This window comes from Anarrhichthys ocellatus, unplaced genomic scaffold (assembly GCF_004355925.1).
Source record: "Anarrhichthys ocellatus isolate YVR2014 unplaced genomic scaffold, GSC_Weel_1.0 scaffold258, whole genome shotgun sequence".
NCBI classification, from domain to species: Eukaryota; Metazoa; Chordata; class Actinopteri; order Perciformes; family Anarhichadidae; genus Anarrhichthys; species Anarrhichthys ocellatus.
In genome coordinates, this window is record NW_022280286.1 from 1 (window position 1) to 18446 (window position 18446).

Sequence of the window (18446 nt, forward strand, 5' to 3'; positions counted from 1 at the left end):
ATCACATTCCATCAAGACCAGATAAGAAATAAATATCTTTAATAAAAGAGTGAAAAACAAAGTAGAGTACCGAACCAGAGGAACACAGAGGAGTCACAGGAATGTTTGTGAAAACTTAAAAGGGACAGTACACTGTTGTTCATGTCCCCATCATGTAAAGAGAAACACCGATCAAAAGTCTCACCTCACAACTAGAATCAATCATTTCAGCCTGAAGTCAGTGTTCATAATTCATCTCTAATATCTATTTTATATTCATGTGAAAACATCTCCTTCAAACTACTGGATTTATTCAAGTTTATCACCAAAACTACATTTTACAGATTACATGTGAACACATCATGATAACGTTATAATTTACCTTCAGCCAGTACTCATGTTCACATATAGGAACGTGGTAGCCACATATAGGAACGTGGTAGCCACATGTTGGAACGTGGTAACCACATGTTGGGACTCGAAGCTGCATGTTGGGGCTCGGTAGCTGCATGTTGGGACTTAGTAACCACATGTTGGGACTTGGAAGGCCCATGTTGGGAGGTGGTAGCCGCATGTTGGGACTAGGTAGCCGCATATTGGGACTTATTAGCCGCATATTGGGACTTGGTAACCACATGTTGGGAGATGGTAGCACATATAGGAATGTGGTAGCCACATGTTGGGACTTGGTAACCACATGTTGAGGCTTAGTAGCCGCATATTGGGACTTGGTAGCCACATGTTGGGACTTGGTAGCCACATGTTAGGACTCGGTGACCACATGTTGGGACTTGGTTGCCACACAATGGGATATTAGAAGTGGTAGTCATGTTTTGGGTAATACAAGCCACAGGTAAGGATATTGAAATCACATGTTGCAAATTAGTAGCCATACGCTGAGAGATGGTAGCCACATGTTGGGACTTGGTAACCACATGTTGGGACTTGGTAGCCACATGTTGTGACTTGGTAGCCGCATATTGGAACTTTGTAACCACATGTTGGGACTCGGTAGCTGCATGTTGGGACTTGGAAGGCCCACGTTGGAACGTGGTAGCCACATGCTAATACGTGGTTGCCATGTGTTGGGATGTCGTAGCCACATGTTGGGACTTGATAGCCGCATATTGGGACTTGGTAACCACATGTTGTGACTCGGTAGCTGCATGGTAGGACGTGGTAGCCACGTGTTAGCCTCAGGCTGAAGGAGGGGCAGACTGGGGCAGCTGATAGAAACCTTTCTTCCTGGATCTCCTCAGGTAGTCGAGGAGCAGAGCAGCAGCTGCTAGTCCAGCAGCAAAGCAGACGACTGGGATGAGGACAGCACTGAGACTGGGAGGAACACTGGTGCTTCTCTCTGTGGGAACCGAAGGAGACAGAAACTTCAGAATACAATAAAACCCTTTTATTCCTACTGAAACTAAACTCTTTGAACCACCAGACAGACAGAACCAGACTGGAGACTAAACTGGGAGGACTGGTCTCACTGACCTCTTACGCTGATGCTAAAGACTTTGACCTGGAACCCGAGGTCGTTGGTCACGTTGACCTGGTACAGACCAGAGTCTCTGGCCGTCACGTTGACCAATAGGAAGGTTCCATTGGAGGAATACAGCTCCATCCCATTGGTCAGTTTCCTCAGGACCACGGCTGACAGTGGGAAGCTGACGGTCTGGCAGCAGATGGTGACATTTTGTCCCTCCTGGACCACCGTAGACGGCAGGACCAGGACAGTGGTGTTTCTCGGAGGAGCTGGACCACAAGAAACCAGATCAGAGTTGAGGCAGAAACTGGTCACATGACTCACAGAAGTGAAGAAAAACTACCTGAAGATCAGAAGGTCTGACAGACTGAAGAAACATTAGAGGAGCAGCAGGATCCTGTAGTACCTGACCCCTCAAGGACCAAGACTAACTTACTTATAATAACTGGAAATAACTGATTCTCAAAATACTTGCTTATTAATTTTTTTGCCAATAAACAAATTGATTCATCGCTGAAGATATCGAGACGTGTTGTTAAACAATGAAAGCTGCAGTTTTCTGTTTCCTGAAGTGAACAAAAGTAAAATTAAAATAAATAAAAAGCTATAAAAAAGGGGCGACCGTGGCTCACTGGGTTAAGAGGGTTGTCTGGTAACGGTGGTTCGATCCTTGGCTGGGACGTGTTCGGTGTCGAAGTGTCCCTGAGCAAGACACTGAACACCTAACGGCTCCCCGGGTGCCTGTCATGGGCAGCCCACTGCTCCCTATACAGTGCCCTCCAGAATCATTGGCACCCTTAGTGAATATGAACAAAACAGGCTGTGAAAAAAATTCTTTGCTGTTTATCCTCTTGGGCTTTCACTCAAAATATTCACAAGAAATGTTACCTTTTCATCAAAGTAAAATTATTGAAAGAAAAAAAAAAATGTTGACATTAAATAAATATTTTTCTCCAAAACATGTGTGTCACAATTATTGGCACCCCTAGAAAACCTCATGATTAAAATCTAACTGAAGTATAATTCCAGTCATATTTTACATTTTTAAGTTGACCTGTTTGATTAGGAACTCTTAAATGGTCAACCATGACTTCCTGTTTCACTGGGGTATAAATATGAGGTGACACAGGTCAAATTCCCTTAGTGGCCAAATCCCAATGTCCCCCCTAAACCCTCAAACCCTGAACCCTCAAGGACTTACTGACATCACCTGGTGAGTGGGTGAGTGTGAGAGACTGTGAGGGCTTGAGATGGTGTGAATATGAACGGGACAGCACGTTGCTGCAACATATCACGTTACCATGAAAACGACAAGAAATATGATGTATAACTGTGTGTATTTATTTTATTCTTTGTTCTCCCTGATGTGAACGTCTTCAGGCTCTTTCCTCACTAGATGAGAGGTAACTTCATATCATCTATTTACTCATTTTGTCAAAACAGCTTCAATGACAAAATCAAATATTTGATGAATAAATAAATAAATAAATATCTTCTGATTTCATGTTATTTTTTGTTCCATCTTTAACCCTTAATGTTTCTGGGTACATTTATTATGACAGGCTGAACACACGTGAGCCATCCTCTTTGTTTACCTTTTTTTTTACGTCTCCATGCGTCCACTGGTTACCCCGTGTTTAACGTCACATTGCAATGATTTGTGGGTAATTCCCTTAGGCTAAGTCAGCATACCATGCTGACTTACGGAAAGGGTTCATAAAGGGCTCAAAATGTCTGCGAGAGAGCCTCAAACACTTGACGATGTGACAGTGGGACAGCCCTAAACCCTCACGGACTTCGCGGGAGCGCGCCTCAAAGTCCGTAAGGGGGGACATTGGGATTGGGCCAGTCATTCATCACAATGGGAAAGACCCGAGAACACAGCGACGATGTGCCACGAAAAGTTGTTGAGCTGCACAAATCAGGAAAAGGATATAAGAAAATCTGTAAACAGCTGAAAATACCCATTTCCACTATCAGGGCAATAAGTAAGAAGTTTAAAGCGACGGGAGATGTTATGAATCAGCCTGGAAGAGGACCTGTGTGTACATTGACCCCACGCACCGTGAGGAGGATGGTTCGACTGGCAAAAGAATCTCCAAGGATCACAGCTGGAGAACTGCAGAGGTTAGTTGAGTCTTGGGGTCAGAAAGTCTCCTAAACTACCATCAGACCCACCTACATCACCACAAGCCAAATGTTACTGGGACTTTCAATGGGACCGGGTTATATGGTCAGATGAGACCAAAATAGAGCTTTTTGGCAACAAACATCAAAGGTGGGTTTGGCGTAGACAGAAAGATAGCCACACAGAGAAGCACCTCATACCCACTGAAGTATGGTGGCGGATCTTTGATGTTGTGGGGCTGGACATCTTGTTAGGATTCATGGTATCATGGACTCCATCAAATACCAGCAGATATTAAATGAAAACCTAACAGCCTCTGCCAGGAAGCTTAAAATGGGCCGTGGTTGGACCTTCCAGCTGGACAACGATCCGAAGCACACCTCAAAATCTACACAAAGATGGTCCACCGACCACAGAATACAGGTTTTGCCATGGCCGTCACAGTCCCCCGACCTAAACCCCATAGAAGATCTGTGGGATGAGCTGAAGAGGAGAGTTCACAAGCGTCGACCTCGGGATCTGAAGGATCTGGAGAGATTCTGCATGGCGGAATGGTCTCAGATCCAGTGCCATGTGTTCACCAACCTCATCACGCATTATAGGAGAAGACTCACAGCTGTTATCTTGGCAAAGGGAGGCTGCACAAAATATTAAATGAAGGGTGCCAATAATTGTGGCACATATATTTTTGAGGAAAATATTTGTTTCAGGATAAGAATTTAATGTTTCTTTCAATTATGTTACTTCAGTTAAAGGTTAGATTTTTGTGAATATTTTGAATGAAAGATCATGAGGATAAACAATAAAGACATTTTTTCACAGCCTGTTTTGCTCATTTTTACTAAAGGGTGCCAATAATTCTGGAGGGCACTGTACATACAGGGATGGGTCAAATGCAGAGAAAGATTTCCCCCTTACCGGGATAAATATAGTATAATAAATATAATAAAAAAATAAAGGTGAAAGTTTGTGTTTTATCATCATAACGTAACGAGAACATCTCTTATTTTACTCAGAGACACTGACAGTAACTTCCTCTGACATCTATTTATCTTTTTGTGTTTGAAAAGGAAAACAACAGTAAACTGAATGAACGGTGTCGAGTGAAACTGAATCCACAACGGACTGAGAATCGGTCCACTTCGGTCCACTTCAGTCTGGTCTCCATCAGCAGCCGAAGGCTCTAAGTGTCTGACACATTGCTCAACAGAGGAGTCAGAGGTTATTTCTGTTCTCAGCATCATGTGAGGAGTGAGAGGTCCACTCTTCAGATAACATCTGTCACAACTACTCAGAGACAAGAAGCAGAAGAAGAAGAGCTGGACTCCTCAGCTTCCCCCCCCCCCACACACACCATGTCAGAACCACCTTCCTGTAAAACCAGTACCTGAGACGGTGACGGAGCTGGAGACCAGTTGGGTACCGTACTGGTTGGAGGCTTCACACTGATAGTGGGTGGAGTCTTCCAGCTGGGCGGAGGAGAGGCTGAAGGAGAGCGAGGAGGCGGGGTCAGTCCTCTGGAGCTCAGCCCCCTCCCTCCTCAGCACCAGCGTGGTGGGCGGTGCTCCGTCTGAGCGGCAGGTCAACGTCACCTGCTGACCCTCCAGCACCTCCTCACCTGGACTCACTGAGAGGGAGGTGTTGGTGGGCGGAGCTGGTGGAGGAGGAGTACAGGTGTGTCAGTCTCCAGTTGTACAGAGATAGTGAATGAAACAGGAGCTTCACTCTCACCATGAACGGTGACCTCCACTTCAGCCGTCCGGTTCCCCTCTGAGTTCCGGGCCTCACAGTCATAGCGTCCGGCCTCAGACGGAGTCACCGCTGTGAGGACCAGCTGTCGGCCTAGACCGCGTACCTCAGACCGACCGTCTGCCCACCTGAAGCTCCAGGTGACACTGGGATCGGGGTTTCCCTCCACAATGCAGGTGAGAGTGAGCGGAGAGCCGGCCATCACCAACACGGAGTCTGATGTCATCTTGACAACAGGAGCATCTGAAGAGGAAGAGGAGGATCTGTTAGACTGATGTTAGGTTATATAGGTTGTAGATAATTAGAAGCACACGTTCAGTTTAGTTAAATATACTTAACATCTTCTCAGGGTTTTGAGTTGAAGACAATGAACAGTCCTGAGGGACAATGAACAGTCTTGTAGTAAAATGAACAGTCCTGAGGGACAATGAACAGTCCTGTGGGACAATGAACAGTCCTGAGGGACAATGAACAGTCCTGTAGTAAAATGAACAGTCCTGTGGGACAATGAACAGTCCTGAGGGACAACGAACAGTCTTGTAGTAAAATGAACAGTCCTGAGGGACAATGAACAGTACTGAGGGACAATGAACAGTCTTGTGGGACAATGAACAGTCCTGTAGTAAAATTAACAGTCCTGTGGGACAATGAACAGTCCTGAGGGACAATGAACACTCCTGTAGGACAATGAACAGTCCTGAGGGACAATGAACAGTCCTGTGGGACAATTAACAGTCCTGAGGGACAATGAACAGTCTTGTGGGACAATGAACAGTCTTGTGGGACAATAAACAGTCTTGTGGGACAATGAACAGTCCTGTAGTAAAATTAACAGTCCTGTGGGACAATGAACAGTCCTGTGCAACAATGAACACTCCTGTGGGACAATGAACAGTCCTGTAGGACAATGAACACTCCTGTAGGACAATGAACAGTCCTGAGGGACAATGAACAGTCCTGTGGGACAATGAACAGTCCTGCAGTAAAATTAACAGTCTTGTGGGACAATGAACAGTCCTGTGGGACAATGAACAGTCCTGAGGTACAATGAACACTCCTGTAGGACAATGAACAGTCCTGAGGGACAATGAACAGTCCTGTAGGACAATGAACAGTCCTGAGGGACAATGAACAGTCCTGGGGGACAATGAACAGTCCTGTGGGACAATGAACAGTCTTGTGGGACAATGAACAGTCCTGTAGTAAAATTAACAGTCCTGTGGGACAATGAACAGTCCTGAGGGACAACGAACAGTCCTGGGGGACAATGAACAGTCTTGTGGGACAATGAACAGTCTTGTGGGACAATAAACAGTCCTGTAGTAAAATTAACAGTCCTGAGGGACAATGAACAGTCTTGTGGGACAATGAACAGTCCTGAGGGATAATGAACAGTCTTGTGGGACAATAAACAGTATTCTGGGACAATGAACAGCCCTGTGGGACAATGAACAGACCTGTGGGACAATAAACAGTCTAATGAACGGTCTTGTAGGATAATGAATAACTATGTAAAACAACGGTCTGAACTAAAGACAGACACTGAGGACTCACAGAGCAGGTTTAGGAGGACAGTGGTCACTCTGGTCTTGTCCTCAGCTGGCAGGTCCTGCAGGTCCATCGTGGCCCTGCAGCTGATGTTTCCTCCAGAGTCCAGTTCCAGAGGGGTGAATCTGTACTCAGACCAGACTGAGCCGGATCCAGGATCTTCCATAATGCTCTGCAGGACGACATCACCTCTGAGCCAGTTGAGGGTCAGCAGCTCAGCGGGGTAAAGATCAGACACCTGACAGGTGAGGACAGACTCCGCCCCCAGACTCAGGTGGTCCTGGCCCAGGATCAGAGGGGCTGATGGGAAGGCTGCAAAAGTACAATATGTACCTCTGAGATGTAGTACAGTAAAAAGTACAATATGTATACCTCTGAGATGTAGTACAGTATAAAGTACTACATGTACCTCTGAGATGTAGTACAGTAAAAGTACTATATTTACCTCTGAGTTGTAGTACAGTAAAATTACTACATGTACCTCTGAGATGTAGTACAGTAAAAGTACTATATTTACCTCTGAGTTGTAGTACAGTAGTGGAGGATATGATGATGATAAAAGTAGAAAGTACTCAAGTAAAGTACAAGATGTATACTTAAGTACAGTACTTGAGTACATATGTGTGAACTCACAGTAAACCTGCACAGACGTCTTGATCTGCTTGTTCTTTCCTCCACAGCCAACTCTACAGAGCAGAACTCCTTCATGCTCCATCATCACGGGGTTAAAGCTGATCACAGACCAGGTCCCGTTGGTGCTGACGGAGGCCGTCTGAGGTCGGTCCCCCAGCACGGACCAGGAAACGCTTGGCATTGTGGGACAGTCCTGGACCCGACACACCAGCTGCTGACGCTCCCCCAGCCTGAACAGAGGCCTTCTGGGAAACACCTCCACATGCAGACCCTGAACGCAGCGCAATGACATCAGCAGCACAGCTGGGAAGACAAAGAACAACAACAACAACAACAACACAGGTGTGACTTCTATTCATCAACCGGCTGCAAACAGAGAGAGCGACACTTTAACCTGTTCATCTAGAAATATGTAATAAATTATATTAATAAAAACATTTCAGACAGACTCTGGAGCTCAACGCATTTAAAAATAAATAAAAACAAAACCTTCCCTTTACAAATGAAATAAATTAAAAGGAGGAAGAAAGCATGCAGGTTGTGTTATTCAAAGAAATTCTGTTACATGTCTGTTACATGTATGTTACATGTCTGTTACATATCTGCTACCTGTGACATGTCTGCTACATGTCTGCTACATGTCTGTTACATGTATGTTATATGTCTGCTACATGTCTGTTACATGTATGTTACATGTCTGCTACATGTCTGTTACATGTCTGCTACCTGTGACATGTCTGCTACATGTCTGTTACATGTCTGTTATATGTCTGCTACATGTCTGTTACATGTCTGCTACCTGTGACATGTCTGCTACATGTCTGCTACATGTCTGCTACATGTCTGTTACATGTCTGCTACATGTCTGTTACATGTCTGTTACATGTCTGTTACCTGTGTGATACCGTTACATGACTGCTACATGTCTGTTACATGTATGTTACATGTCTGCTACATGTCTGTTACATGTCTGCTACATGTCTGTTGCATGTCTGTTACATGTCTGTTACCTGTGTGATACCCGTTACATGACTGCTACATGTCTGTTACATGTCTGTTACATGACTGCTACATTTCTGTTACATGTTACATGACTGCTGGCCCTACTACCCTATGGAGTCTTGATCATTGAGAGCTTTTCTTTTATCTGCAGCTCGACATGAAACACAAAGACGTGATGTTTAAAACTGTAAAAGACTAAAACAGAAAATGATCAAATTAAATAAATCCATGACAGTTTCTCAACCTCTGGGTCGTGACCCCTCATGGAGTCACCAGCTGTTTACGAACTCTGATAAACTTCTTTCTCCTTTCATCACGTTGTCCTCTTTAAATGATTATGCAGTTTTAAACAAACACAACATGAACCAATAGTTTAACATCAGACTGAAGATTTCAGAAAAAAATGTCTAAAAATCTCATTCAACAGAACAAAAAGGAGAGAAAATACACACTTGACAGTAAAAAATACAAGTATGAAAATATAAGAAATAATATGAATCATTTTACCTGCGAGAAGAGACAGAGGAGACATCTCAGTCTGAAGAATCGATGAAGAAATGAATGAATGAGGAACAAAGTAGCTAAATCACATCAGTCTTTAAATCCTCCAAAGATCTGAGCACAAGACGCCTCCTCTGAAGCCTTTGTGTCCGTCTGTCTCTCTGCCTCCTCTCTCTCTCTCCCTCCCCCCTCCTCTCTCTCTCTCTCTGCCTCCTCTCTCTCTCTCCCTCCCCCCTCCTCTCTCTCTCTCTCCCCCTCCTCTCTCTCTCTCTCCCCCTCCTCTCTCTCTCTCTCCCTCCCCCCTCCTCTCGCTCTCTCTCTCCCTCCCCCCCTCCTCTCTGAGTGTGAGGTCGTCAGTCTACAGACCACAGCGTCCTCTGCAGGACGGACTGAGACGTTTTCTCTTTCATTCTGTCTCTTTACAAGAAGATGAAACTGTTTTTATGACTGAAAACACATTTTCTGTTTCGTCGTTTCAGGATCAATTAAAATGATTTAAAGAAAATAAAGATTTTATTAGCAATTTCACTGTTTATTTATTGTCTCCATCTTTGTTGATCACACTGTAGTTCTACAGTGCAGCCATGATGATGATGATTGATTGATGGATGGATCATCAGTGTGTGATAACAGACTGAGTGACTTGTTGATCAGAGTGATGAGCTCTGTGAGAGCGGTGTGGAGTCATGTGACCAAAGTCACTTTCTCTGGTTTGTGTTGTGTCACCTGAGTGAAGGTGAAGAGTTCAGGTGACAAGTCCGTTCATAGTGTCCAACATGTCCGACCTCATCCCCGTCAGATAAGTCAAATATTTGTACTACAGTATATCTCTGAGATGAAGTGAAGTACAAGTACCTTGAGTTTGTACTTGAGTACATTACATGTCATCACAGTCTTTAACACACAAATATAAAAACAGGAAACAGAAGTCAGAAAAGTAATTCATTTATTTTCTGTCTCATAAAAACGTAAATCTGAAAGTTATTTTATAACTTTTCCCTTTAATAAAATACTTCAACATTAAAATACAGGATCAGCAACAACTAAAGTTCTTCATTTAAATATCATCACTCAGGATGTGGTTCATTCCAAAATAAAAGCATCTGCTGTGGTGAATGAAAATAAAGCTCCTGACATCTTTAAGGCACTTTGAAGTCTGAGAAACCTTTTCTGATAAATAACTGAATCACAGGAAGTCGTACGCTCACAAACTTTCCTTAAACCAATTAACTTGTGGTTTGTTTCAATCAATTCATTTTCCTGTTGATCCCAGGAGCTTTTATTTTGAAAAAGTATGTGTTGTTTCCTCCCCAGGTCTTAAAGGGTTAATGTAAGAATGTAGAGTTAGGATTAGGAAAGACGATGGTCAGAGGACAGGAAGTCACGCAGGAAACATCTAACCAACCGCCGAGAAAGGCTCTCGAGTCACACGTCATGCGAGATGTCAAGTAACGCGTCACGTGACACGTTTTCAACAAATGTCCATCTGTTCATTGGTTTCTTTACTAGCTGCTCATTAAGGACTTTCCTACATTTCCTCTGGTTAGTAAACACATCATCCACTGAGCCTGTCAAGAGAAGAAGAAGAGATTCTGAGGACGAGAAGAAGACAAACTGTTTAAACTTTAAATGTTGCTGCCGCAGTTTTCCTGAGTTTTTGGGTCCCTTTTTCTTCTACTGTTACTATTATTGCTGTTGACTATAAAAGCATAAACACAGACCGATCACTGGTCAGAGACAGGAAGTAAATACTGTAAGCATGATGTCGTCGTCTGAACCTTCAGTTCATTAAAAAATCAAAAGAAAAATATCTTATGTCACAAATAAGAAATATAAAATCTATCTTTATCTAAATATATCTTCTTCTGTAGATGATCATCATTATCAATCATATTCAGACTCTTTAAAATATCACTAACATCCCGCTTATTAGCATACATCTCATTTACATACACCTCATTAATACCACGTTAAATGCAGCTTATTAACATACAGCTTATTAACATACAGCTCATTAACATATAGTGTGAGCAGATGTTAACAGAGTCCCTTCGCTCACTGAGCTGCTTTATTAGTTTCCCTTTGAGCGTCCTAGACAGAGGGAATTGTGGGTAATGTGTCCTCGGGTGACTTCTGTACTTCTAGTACTGGATGTACTCAGACGGAAGAGACTGAAAGAAAAAACATAAAGACAGCCGTCAGATATCATCTCTGTGTTTATATATGTACAGTATATACACACATATATATATTAGTGCTGGGCAACGATTAAAATATTTAATTGCGATTAATCGCATGGATTTTTTGCGATTAATCGCATTGTTATGGCAAAGTTCAATAATGAATTCAAAAGTAGTGTATTGTGCACTTTTATTTTAAAAGTACTGCTATATGAACAAAAGGGCAATAACATTTGGTTCACGAGATGCAGGTAGTATGTTTTATACTTAATGTGAATATAATTCATACTTTGTTGGCATCTTATTCTGAAAACCGGATGTTCGTCTGAAGAAACCGGATGTTGTCTCACGTTAATCTTTCTGCTAACAAAGTCCTTCGCTCGCTCCCGATCTGTGCCGTTTCAATGCGTTTACCGTGAATTTCAGCATATAGGTGCACTAACATGTAAGTGTCTGCTGAGTTGAACACGGAGATCTGAGTGTCTGCTGACTTTACCGCAGCGATGTCCAGTAGTCTCCAGGGAGCAACGCACTTTCAAAATAAAGTAACAGACTGTCTCACCCAGCCGAAGAAACTCTGTAAACGGAGCAGGCAGGTCCACATGGTCCCCTGCTGGCCGACCGTCTGCCGAACAGCCCTGAGCTGGGCTTCAACGGGTCTTCATCTCCAACCCACATCCTGTACTTGAACCAGCGGCGCTTTTCTCTCTGAAGTGCCGCGGAGTTAGCCTGCTAGCTAAACTGAGACAGCTAAGCTAAGCTAAGAAAGTGCACACTCACAGTCACCGAAGCGTAAAATAGTCGTAGCGGTCCGTAGTCGGTGCATAAGAAACACCGCTGCCACCAATGTGACCGAGCGTCTTGGGTTCTGTATGAGGTACGGCTTCTCTGTTTATTTCTGCGCTGTCTACATAGAACACGTGACTCACACCTGGTCATGTGACTGTCTACATAGAACACATGACTCACACCTGGTCATGTGACTGTCTACATAGAACACGTGACTCACACCTGGTCATGTGACTGTCTACATAGAACACGTGACTCACACCTGGTCATGTGACTGTCTACATAGAACACGTGACACACCTGGTCATGTGACTGACTACATAGAACACGTGACTCACACCTGGTCATGTGACTGACTACATAGAACACGTGACTCACACCTGGTCATGTGACTGACTACATAGAACGCATGACTCACACCTGGTCATGTGACTGACTACATAGAACACGTGACTCACACCTGGTCATGTGACTGTCAGAGAAGTTAAAGGAACAGAGAAAGTGAAAAACTGAGATCAGAAACAACCCGGATGTTTTCATAAAATCTGACGTTTTATTTTATATTCCAGATAAACTTGGATAGAAGCACAAAATATTTTCCTTTGATGCAACGTTTTTCTTTTAATTATCATTAATTAAACTCAAAGGATCAGCTGCATCCAGTGTGTTAATGATGTCAGAAGAGAGAGACAACCAATGAGCAGAGAGGGGCGGGGCTAAGGACTTACAGGTATGGATCGGCTCAGGTAGCGTCCTGACGGGCCCTTCAGTGCGCTGTAGGGCCCGGGGCCCCTGAAGTCCTGAGGGCCTGGCCTGCTGCTGTTGTTGTTGGCCTCGTGCTGTGCACCGCGGGGCCCGTTACCATAGCGACACAGAGAGGGCGGGGCCAGAGGAGAGGGGGTGGAGCTGAGAGACACATGGGAGGAGGAGTCCTCAGCGTCCACAGCATAAAGATCAGAGAGAGAGGAGGCCAACCGAGAGCTGGGGGGGGGGGGGTGTGTGACACATTAACACATATACACAACCTACAACACACAATATACACATAACTGAGAGGGCGGGAGATGTAAACACACTAACACTAGTTTAAACCGGTTCACACCAGTTTAAAACACCAGTTTAAACCGGTTCACACCAATTTCAACCGGTTCACACCAGTTTAAAACACCAGTTTAAACCGGTTCACACCAATTTAAACCGGTTCACACCAGTTTAAAACACCAGTTTAAACCGGTTCACACCAATTTTAACCAGTTCACACCAGTTTAAAACACCAGTTTAAACCGGTTCACACCACTTTAAAACACCAGTTTAAAACACCAGTTTAAACCGGTTCACACCACTTTAAAACACCAGTTTAAACCGGTTCACACCAGTTTAAAACACCAGTTTAAACCGGTTCACACCAGTTTAAAACACTAGTTTAAAACAGACATGTTCCGTTTAGGCACCAACAGCTTCTTCAGTATTAAAGCAAAATTTTAAGATTATCTGACAAATATTACAGACTGTATACTGGTAGTAACAGTTACTGCAAGCTGTACTGATACTACCAGCTGAGTATTAATACTAAGAGGTATTACTGACTGTGTACTTGAACTAAAATGAACTACAAGCTGTTTAATGGCAGTAACTGTACTACCTACCAGATCAGTACACACAGCTCCTGTTAAGTGTGTTTGAGCACTAAGATCTGCTCCTAGAGGTGTATTAGTACTGTCAAGTACTGCAAGCTGTTGAATGGTACAAACAGATACTACTAGATGCATGTTAGTCCTAAGAAGTGTGACAGTAGCTGTTTAATGTTAGTAACAGGTTCTACAGTATGTGTATTACTACTAACAGGTACTACAAGCTCATCAATGGCACCAATGGAGCTGGTGATGAAGAGCAGGTTGAGTCAGACAGGAAGTGAGGTGAGTCAGGAAGTGAGCGGTGACACTGACCTCCTGATGTTGGAGGCCGTTGATGACGGACTTCTTCCGATCCTCTTGGCGGCAGCAGAAGCAGAGGATGCTGAGAATTTGGAGGCCTTGAGGGGGGCGGGGGGGCCCTGACCACCCATTGACCATCTAAACACAGTGACACATATGATCAACACATGTAGTGATTACTGTTTAATATCAGTAAAGAAACAACTCTTAAGTTTCATTGAATCTGACTTGTACAACAAAGAACATCCTGGATGATGTTTCCTGGAGTTATGACAAATGTCAGTGTTAATGATATTAATGAAAGTTATTTTATATATAAATGTATAAAAATAAGATTCACAAATATATTTCTGATGCACACACAAATAGTTATTGTTTGGAATCAATTTAATAAAAATCCACAAATAAATGTATTTAAAAGTATTTGAAATATTCACCAAGAACACATTTGGATGTTGTTACATTAATATAAAAACTGTTGAACGTGTATTTACAAACTGCTCGTTAGTGAGCATTACTGTTTGTCATGCGCTACGTTAGCTACATGCTAACGTAGCTCATTAAAGTCATGATTCATGTACGTAGGTGTTCAGAGCTACCTGAGCGGCTGAGAGGCCGACCTGCTGTGAGTCTTCATCTCCTCCACTCTGAAAGAAAGTGGGCGTGGCTTCAGTTAAAGAACGTTATTCAAACGAGGCAGATCCCTCTGTTTACTAATACACAAGATATACATGAGGTTCTGGTCCTGGTCTTGGACCTGGTACCTGAGAGCTCCCGTGGTGGCGGGTCGGGGGGGTCTCCGGCTCTTTAAGGCTCTCAGTTTGTCTCCCTGAGTCAGGACCGAACCGCTGTCCACCGTCTCAGTCTGGTGGACGAAACAAACACACCATGAGACCACTGATGCGTTTCATATACGTGTCTATAGATATGTATATACAGTATATACACATATATAAATATATATATATAACATATATACACACATGGACTAAACTGTTGGTACCCTTCTGTTAAAGAAAGACAAACCCACAATGGCCACTGAAATAACTTGAAACTGACAAAAGTAATAACTAGAAAATGCATTTCCTGCTGAAAATGCGTTGGAATGCTGAAAGCTGAAATGAATCTCAAAAACATTGCTGAAAATAGATATCCAATTTAAAAAAAATTGCAAAAAGCTTAATAATTCAAAAAGTTGAAAGATTACAAATATGAAGTCATATGTAGCAGGATTTGAAGATTTTCTCCATAGAGATCCCATTCAAAAGAAAATTGCAAATAGCTTAATATTTCAAAGAATTTAAAGATTACAAATATGAAAATTCATATCACCCCTCTCCTGAAAGAGCTGAACATTTTGATATTCGAACGGTTTCTGTAGCTTAAAAAATGTCAACAATAGTGATATTTGTAGTAGAAGTTGTAGTTGTAGTAGAAGTATTATTAGTAGTAGAAGTATTACTGGCATTAGAATAAGTACTAGTAGTAGCAGTAGTGATATTTGTAGGAGTAGTATTAGTAGAAGTTGTAGTTGTAGTAGAAGTATCATTAGTAGTAGAAGTATTAGTAATTAGAAGAAGTAGTAGAAGTAGTAGTATCAGTAGTCATAGTAATAGCTGTAGTATTTAATATAACAGTAGTAGCAGTCGTACTAATAGCTGTAGTAATATTAGTACTGGTAGTAGCATGAATGGCAGTTGTAGTACAAGTAATAGTAGTAGTGGTAGTAATAATATCGATGGTAGCAGTAATAGCAGTAGTAATAGTAGCAACAGCAAAAGTTGAAGTAGTAGTAGTAGTAGTAGCAGCAGTAGTAGTAATACTATAAATATTAGCAGCAGTAGTAGTAATTGTCGCAGTATTAGTAAGAGCATTCATTATTTCAACAAAAAAGCCTAATTTTGAGCGTAACGTTTAAATACAGTTAATCCATAGGGCTTTTATTTTGAAAGGGTGGGGCTGGGTGGGGGAGAGAGGGGGAGGAGGAGACAGAATCAGAAAGTATGAAACACACAAACAGAGGTTATTAAATGACAGGCTTCATCACAAGCATTCCAGTTAGAATTCACTCTGTGGGGCTTTTATTTTGAAATGGGGTGTGTGGGGGGGTCCTGTAAAAAGCTGTAAGACCTGAATGACTGTATGAGAGACACACAGAGACACACACAGATAGAGAGACACACACAGAGAGAGAAGTGTATGTGTGTCTGTGAGTCTGTGTTTATCAACATCACTAATTAGCTTAATCAGAAACACCTGTGTCCTTGCAGCCTTTTCATGGAGATAAAACAGGAAAACACCTCTCAAACAAATCCTCAAAACTCCCATAACCGTAGCTCCTATTGCTCCGATATTAATAAATGAGAGGAAGGATGAGTTGAAGAACAGATCCTGTAAAAATTGTGTCTGTAGTGTAAAAAATGTGGCTGAACTGGCGATCTAGAAATGGGGTACCGTGTTCTGTGGAAGATGTTTTTGAAGCAAAATTTAACATTGGTCTCTATGGAGCAGAAAGTTGGTTTTCCTCTCAATTACAGGCTTCTGTGCCAAATGTGTAAATCTGTGGGATTCCACAGTCATTTGTCTACAACAAGGACAAGATTAGCTACTTTTAAATCCAGAAATTATGCATGAAGAGTGAAGATTGTGGACACAGTGGCAAAACACAAATCTTTTTTTCACAAGAATCTCAAGCTGCTCTTCACTCTAGCGGTGACATCACGCACTCTAAGCTGCGCAATACACACCCATTATAAAGTCAGAAAAGGACTGAAAAAAATCATAAAAGTTAAATTGCTGCATTTCAAAAAGTGTAAAAGATAGCAGAAAGCTGAATTATGCGGCAATAGTTCAGGGTTTTCTCAACATTTTAAAGTTGAAATGGTGTCTGTAGCTGAAAGTATGAGGAAGTAGAAGGATTTGAAAGTTGAAGAAGTTTAAGAGGATTTGAAAATATTCTCCATAGACATCCCATTCAAAAAAAAGTTGCAAAAAGCTTAATGATTCATAAAGCATAAGAGATAGAAATATGAAAAGTCATAGCACACGTGTCCTTAACGAGCTGAACATTTTGATAGTTGAACGGTTTCTGTAGCTTAAAAAATGAAGAAGAAGAAGCGTTTCAAAAAACAGGGGACGGAAGAAATAGTTGAAGAATAAAGAATAGGATAACAATAGTTGGAATGCTTAACAGCATTCCAACAATAAATAAAAATGTACTAAAAATGAACTAATGAAAATCAGACATTGCTTTTGAATTGTGGTTCAACAATCATTTAAAAAAACAAACTAATGGAAATGGCCTGGACAAAAGTGATGGTCCCCTTAACTTAATATTTTATTGCACAACCTTTTGAGGCAATCAAGTGATTCCTGTAACTCTCAGTGAGACTTCTGCACCTGTCAACAGGTATATTGGCCCACTCCTCGTGAGCAAACTGCTCCAGCTGTCTCAGGATTGAAGGGTTCCTTCTCCAGCATGTTTCAGCATGTTTCAGCTCCTTCCACAGATGTTCAATCGGATTCAGATCAGGGCTCATAGAAGGCCACTTCACAATAGTCCAATGTTGTACTCTTATTCATTCTTGGGTGTATTTAGCTGTGTTTAGGGTCATTATCCTGTTGGAGGACCCATGACCTGCGACTGAGACCAAGCTCTCTGACACTGGGCAGCACATTTTGCTCCAGAATGCCTTGATGGTCTTGAGGTTTCATTGTACCCTGCACTGATTCAAGACACCCTGTGCCAGATGCGGCAAAGCAGCCCCAGAACACAACCGAGCCTCCTCCATGTTTCACAGTAGGTACAGTGTTCTTTCTTTCTATGCTTCACGTCAGTGAACAGAGAGCTGATGAGACAAAAAGCTCCAGTTTTGTCTCATCAAAGGACATTCTCCCAGAAGCTTTGTGGCTTGTCAAAATGCATTTTGCCAAATTCCAGTTTCAAAACTGGAGCTTTTTTGTAAAGCTTGGTTTAGTGCTGGGCAAGTTAACGCGATAATAACGTGTTAACGCATTCATTAATTAACGCAGACTATTATTTTATTGCGCGTTAACGCAGTTTTTTAAATTATTATTTGTAAAGTGCATTGATCACTGGCAGCGGTGGAGGAAGTCTTCAGACTACGTTGATGCAGCGTGTGGGAGAAGTAGAGATAAACTAAAGCAAGACAAGCTAACAGATGCTACAGAGAAGTGGAGACAAACTGCAGGTTAGTGTTGTGGAAGATGTCGGTCTGAGGAACGTTCTCAAGGTGCGTTCACGTCGTGTTTGGTGTGAACGCAGCTTTAGGATCTCAACGAATGACGTCATGTATGAGCCTCAAGACGCACGGTCACAAGAAGAACACACGAGTTGTATGAAAGGAGAGGACGACTAAAGCGACGTCGTTACAACGTGCAGCAGCTGCTGCTCTCACTGGAGACTACTGGACATCGCTGGGTCACCTTCATCACCTCTGAGTTACAGCATCGTAGTGATGAAGAGTAGAGCTGGGTCACCTTCATCACCTCTGAGTTAC

The 18446-nt window shown here is 42.6% G+C and overlaps 2 protein-coding genes across 3 annotated transcripts; both read right to left on the reverse strand.

Annotated features, from left to right (window-relative positions):
• Positions 1-778: 778 nt before the first annotated feature.
• Positions 779-9181, reverse strand: vcam1b (vascular cell adhesion molecule 1b). The gene is made up of 7 exons (XM_031879402.1): positions 9030-9181; positions 7521-7823; positions 6894-7199; positions 5322-5582; positions 4978-5244; positions 1471-1731; positions 779-1336 (listed from the first exon to the last, which is right to left on the reverse strand). The coding sequence occupies exons 1-7, from the start codon at positions 9052-9054 to the stop codon at positions 1176-1178; spliced, it is 1584 nt and encodes a 527-aa protein (XP_031735262.1). The 5' UTR covers positions 9055-9181; the 3' UTR covers positions 779-1175.
• A 771-nt stretch (positions 9182-9952) lies between these two features.
• On the reverse strand, positions 9953-15009 carry cdc14ab (cell division cycle 14Ab). 2 transcript variants are annotated; one of them, XM_031879406.1, is made up of 5 exons: positions 14691-15009; positions 14526-14573; positions 13939-14064; positions 12721-12898; positions 9953-11194 (listed from the first exon to the last, which is right to left on the reverse strand). In XM_031879406.1, exons 2-5 carry the CDS (start codon positions 14561-14563, stop codon positions 11165-11167), a joined length of 372 nt encoding a protein of 123 aa, XP_031735266.1. In that variant the 5' UTR covers positions 14564-14573; positions 14691-15009; the 3' UTR covers positions 9953-11164. The 2 variants fall into 2 exon arrangements, with proteins under 2 accessions (XP_031735266.1, XP_031735265.1); XM_031879405.1 differs by having other exon boundaries at positions 12721-12973.
• Between the last annotated feature and the right edge of the window lie 3437 nt (positions 15010-18446).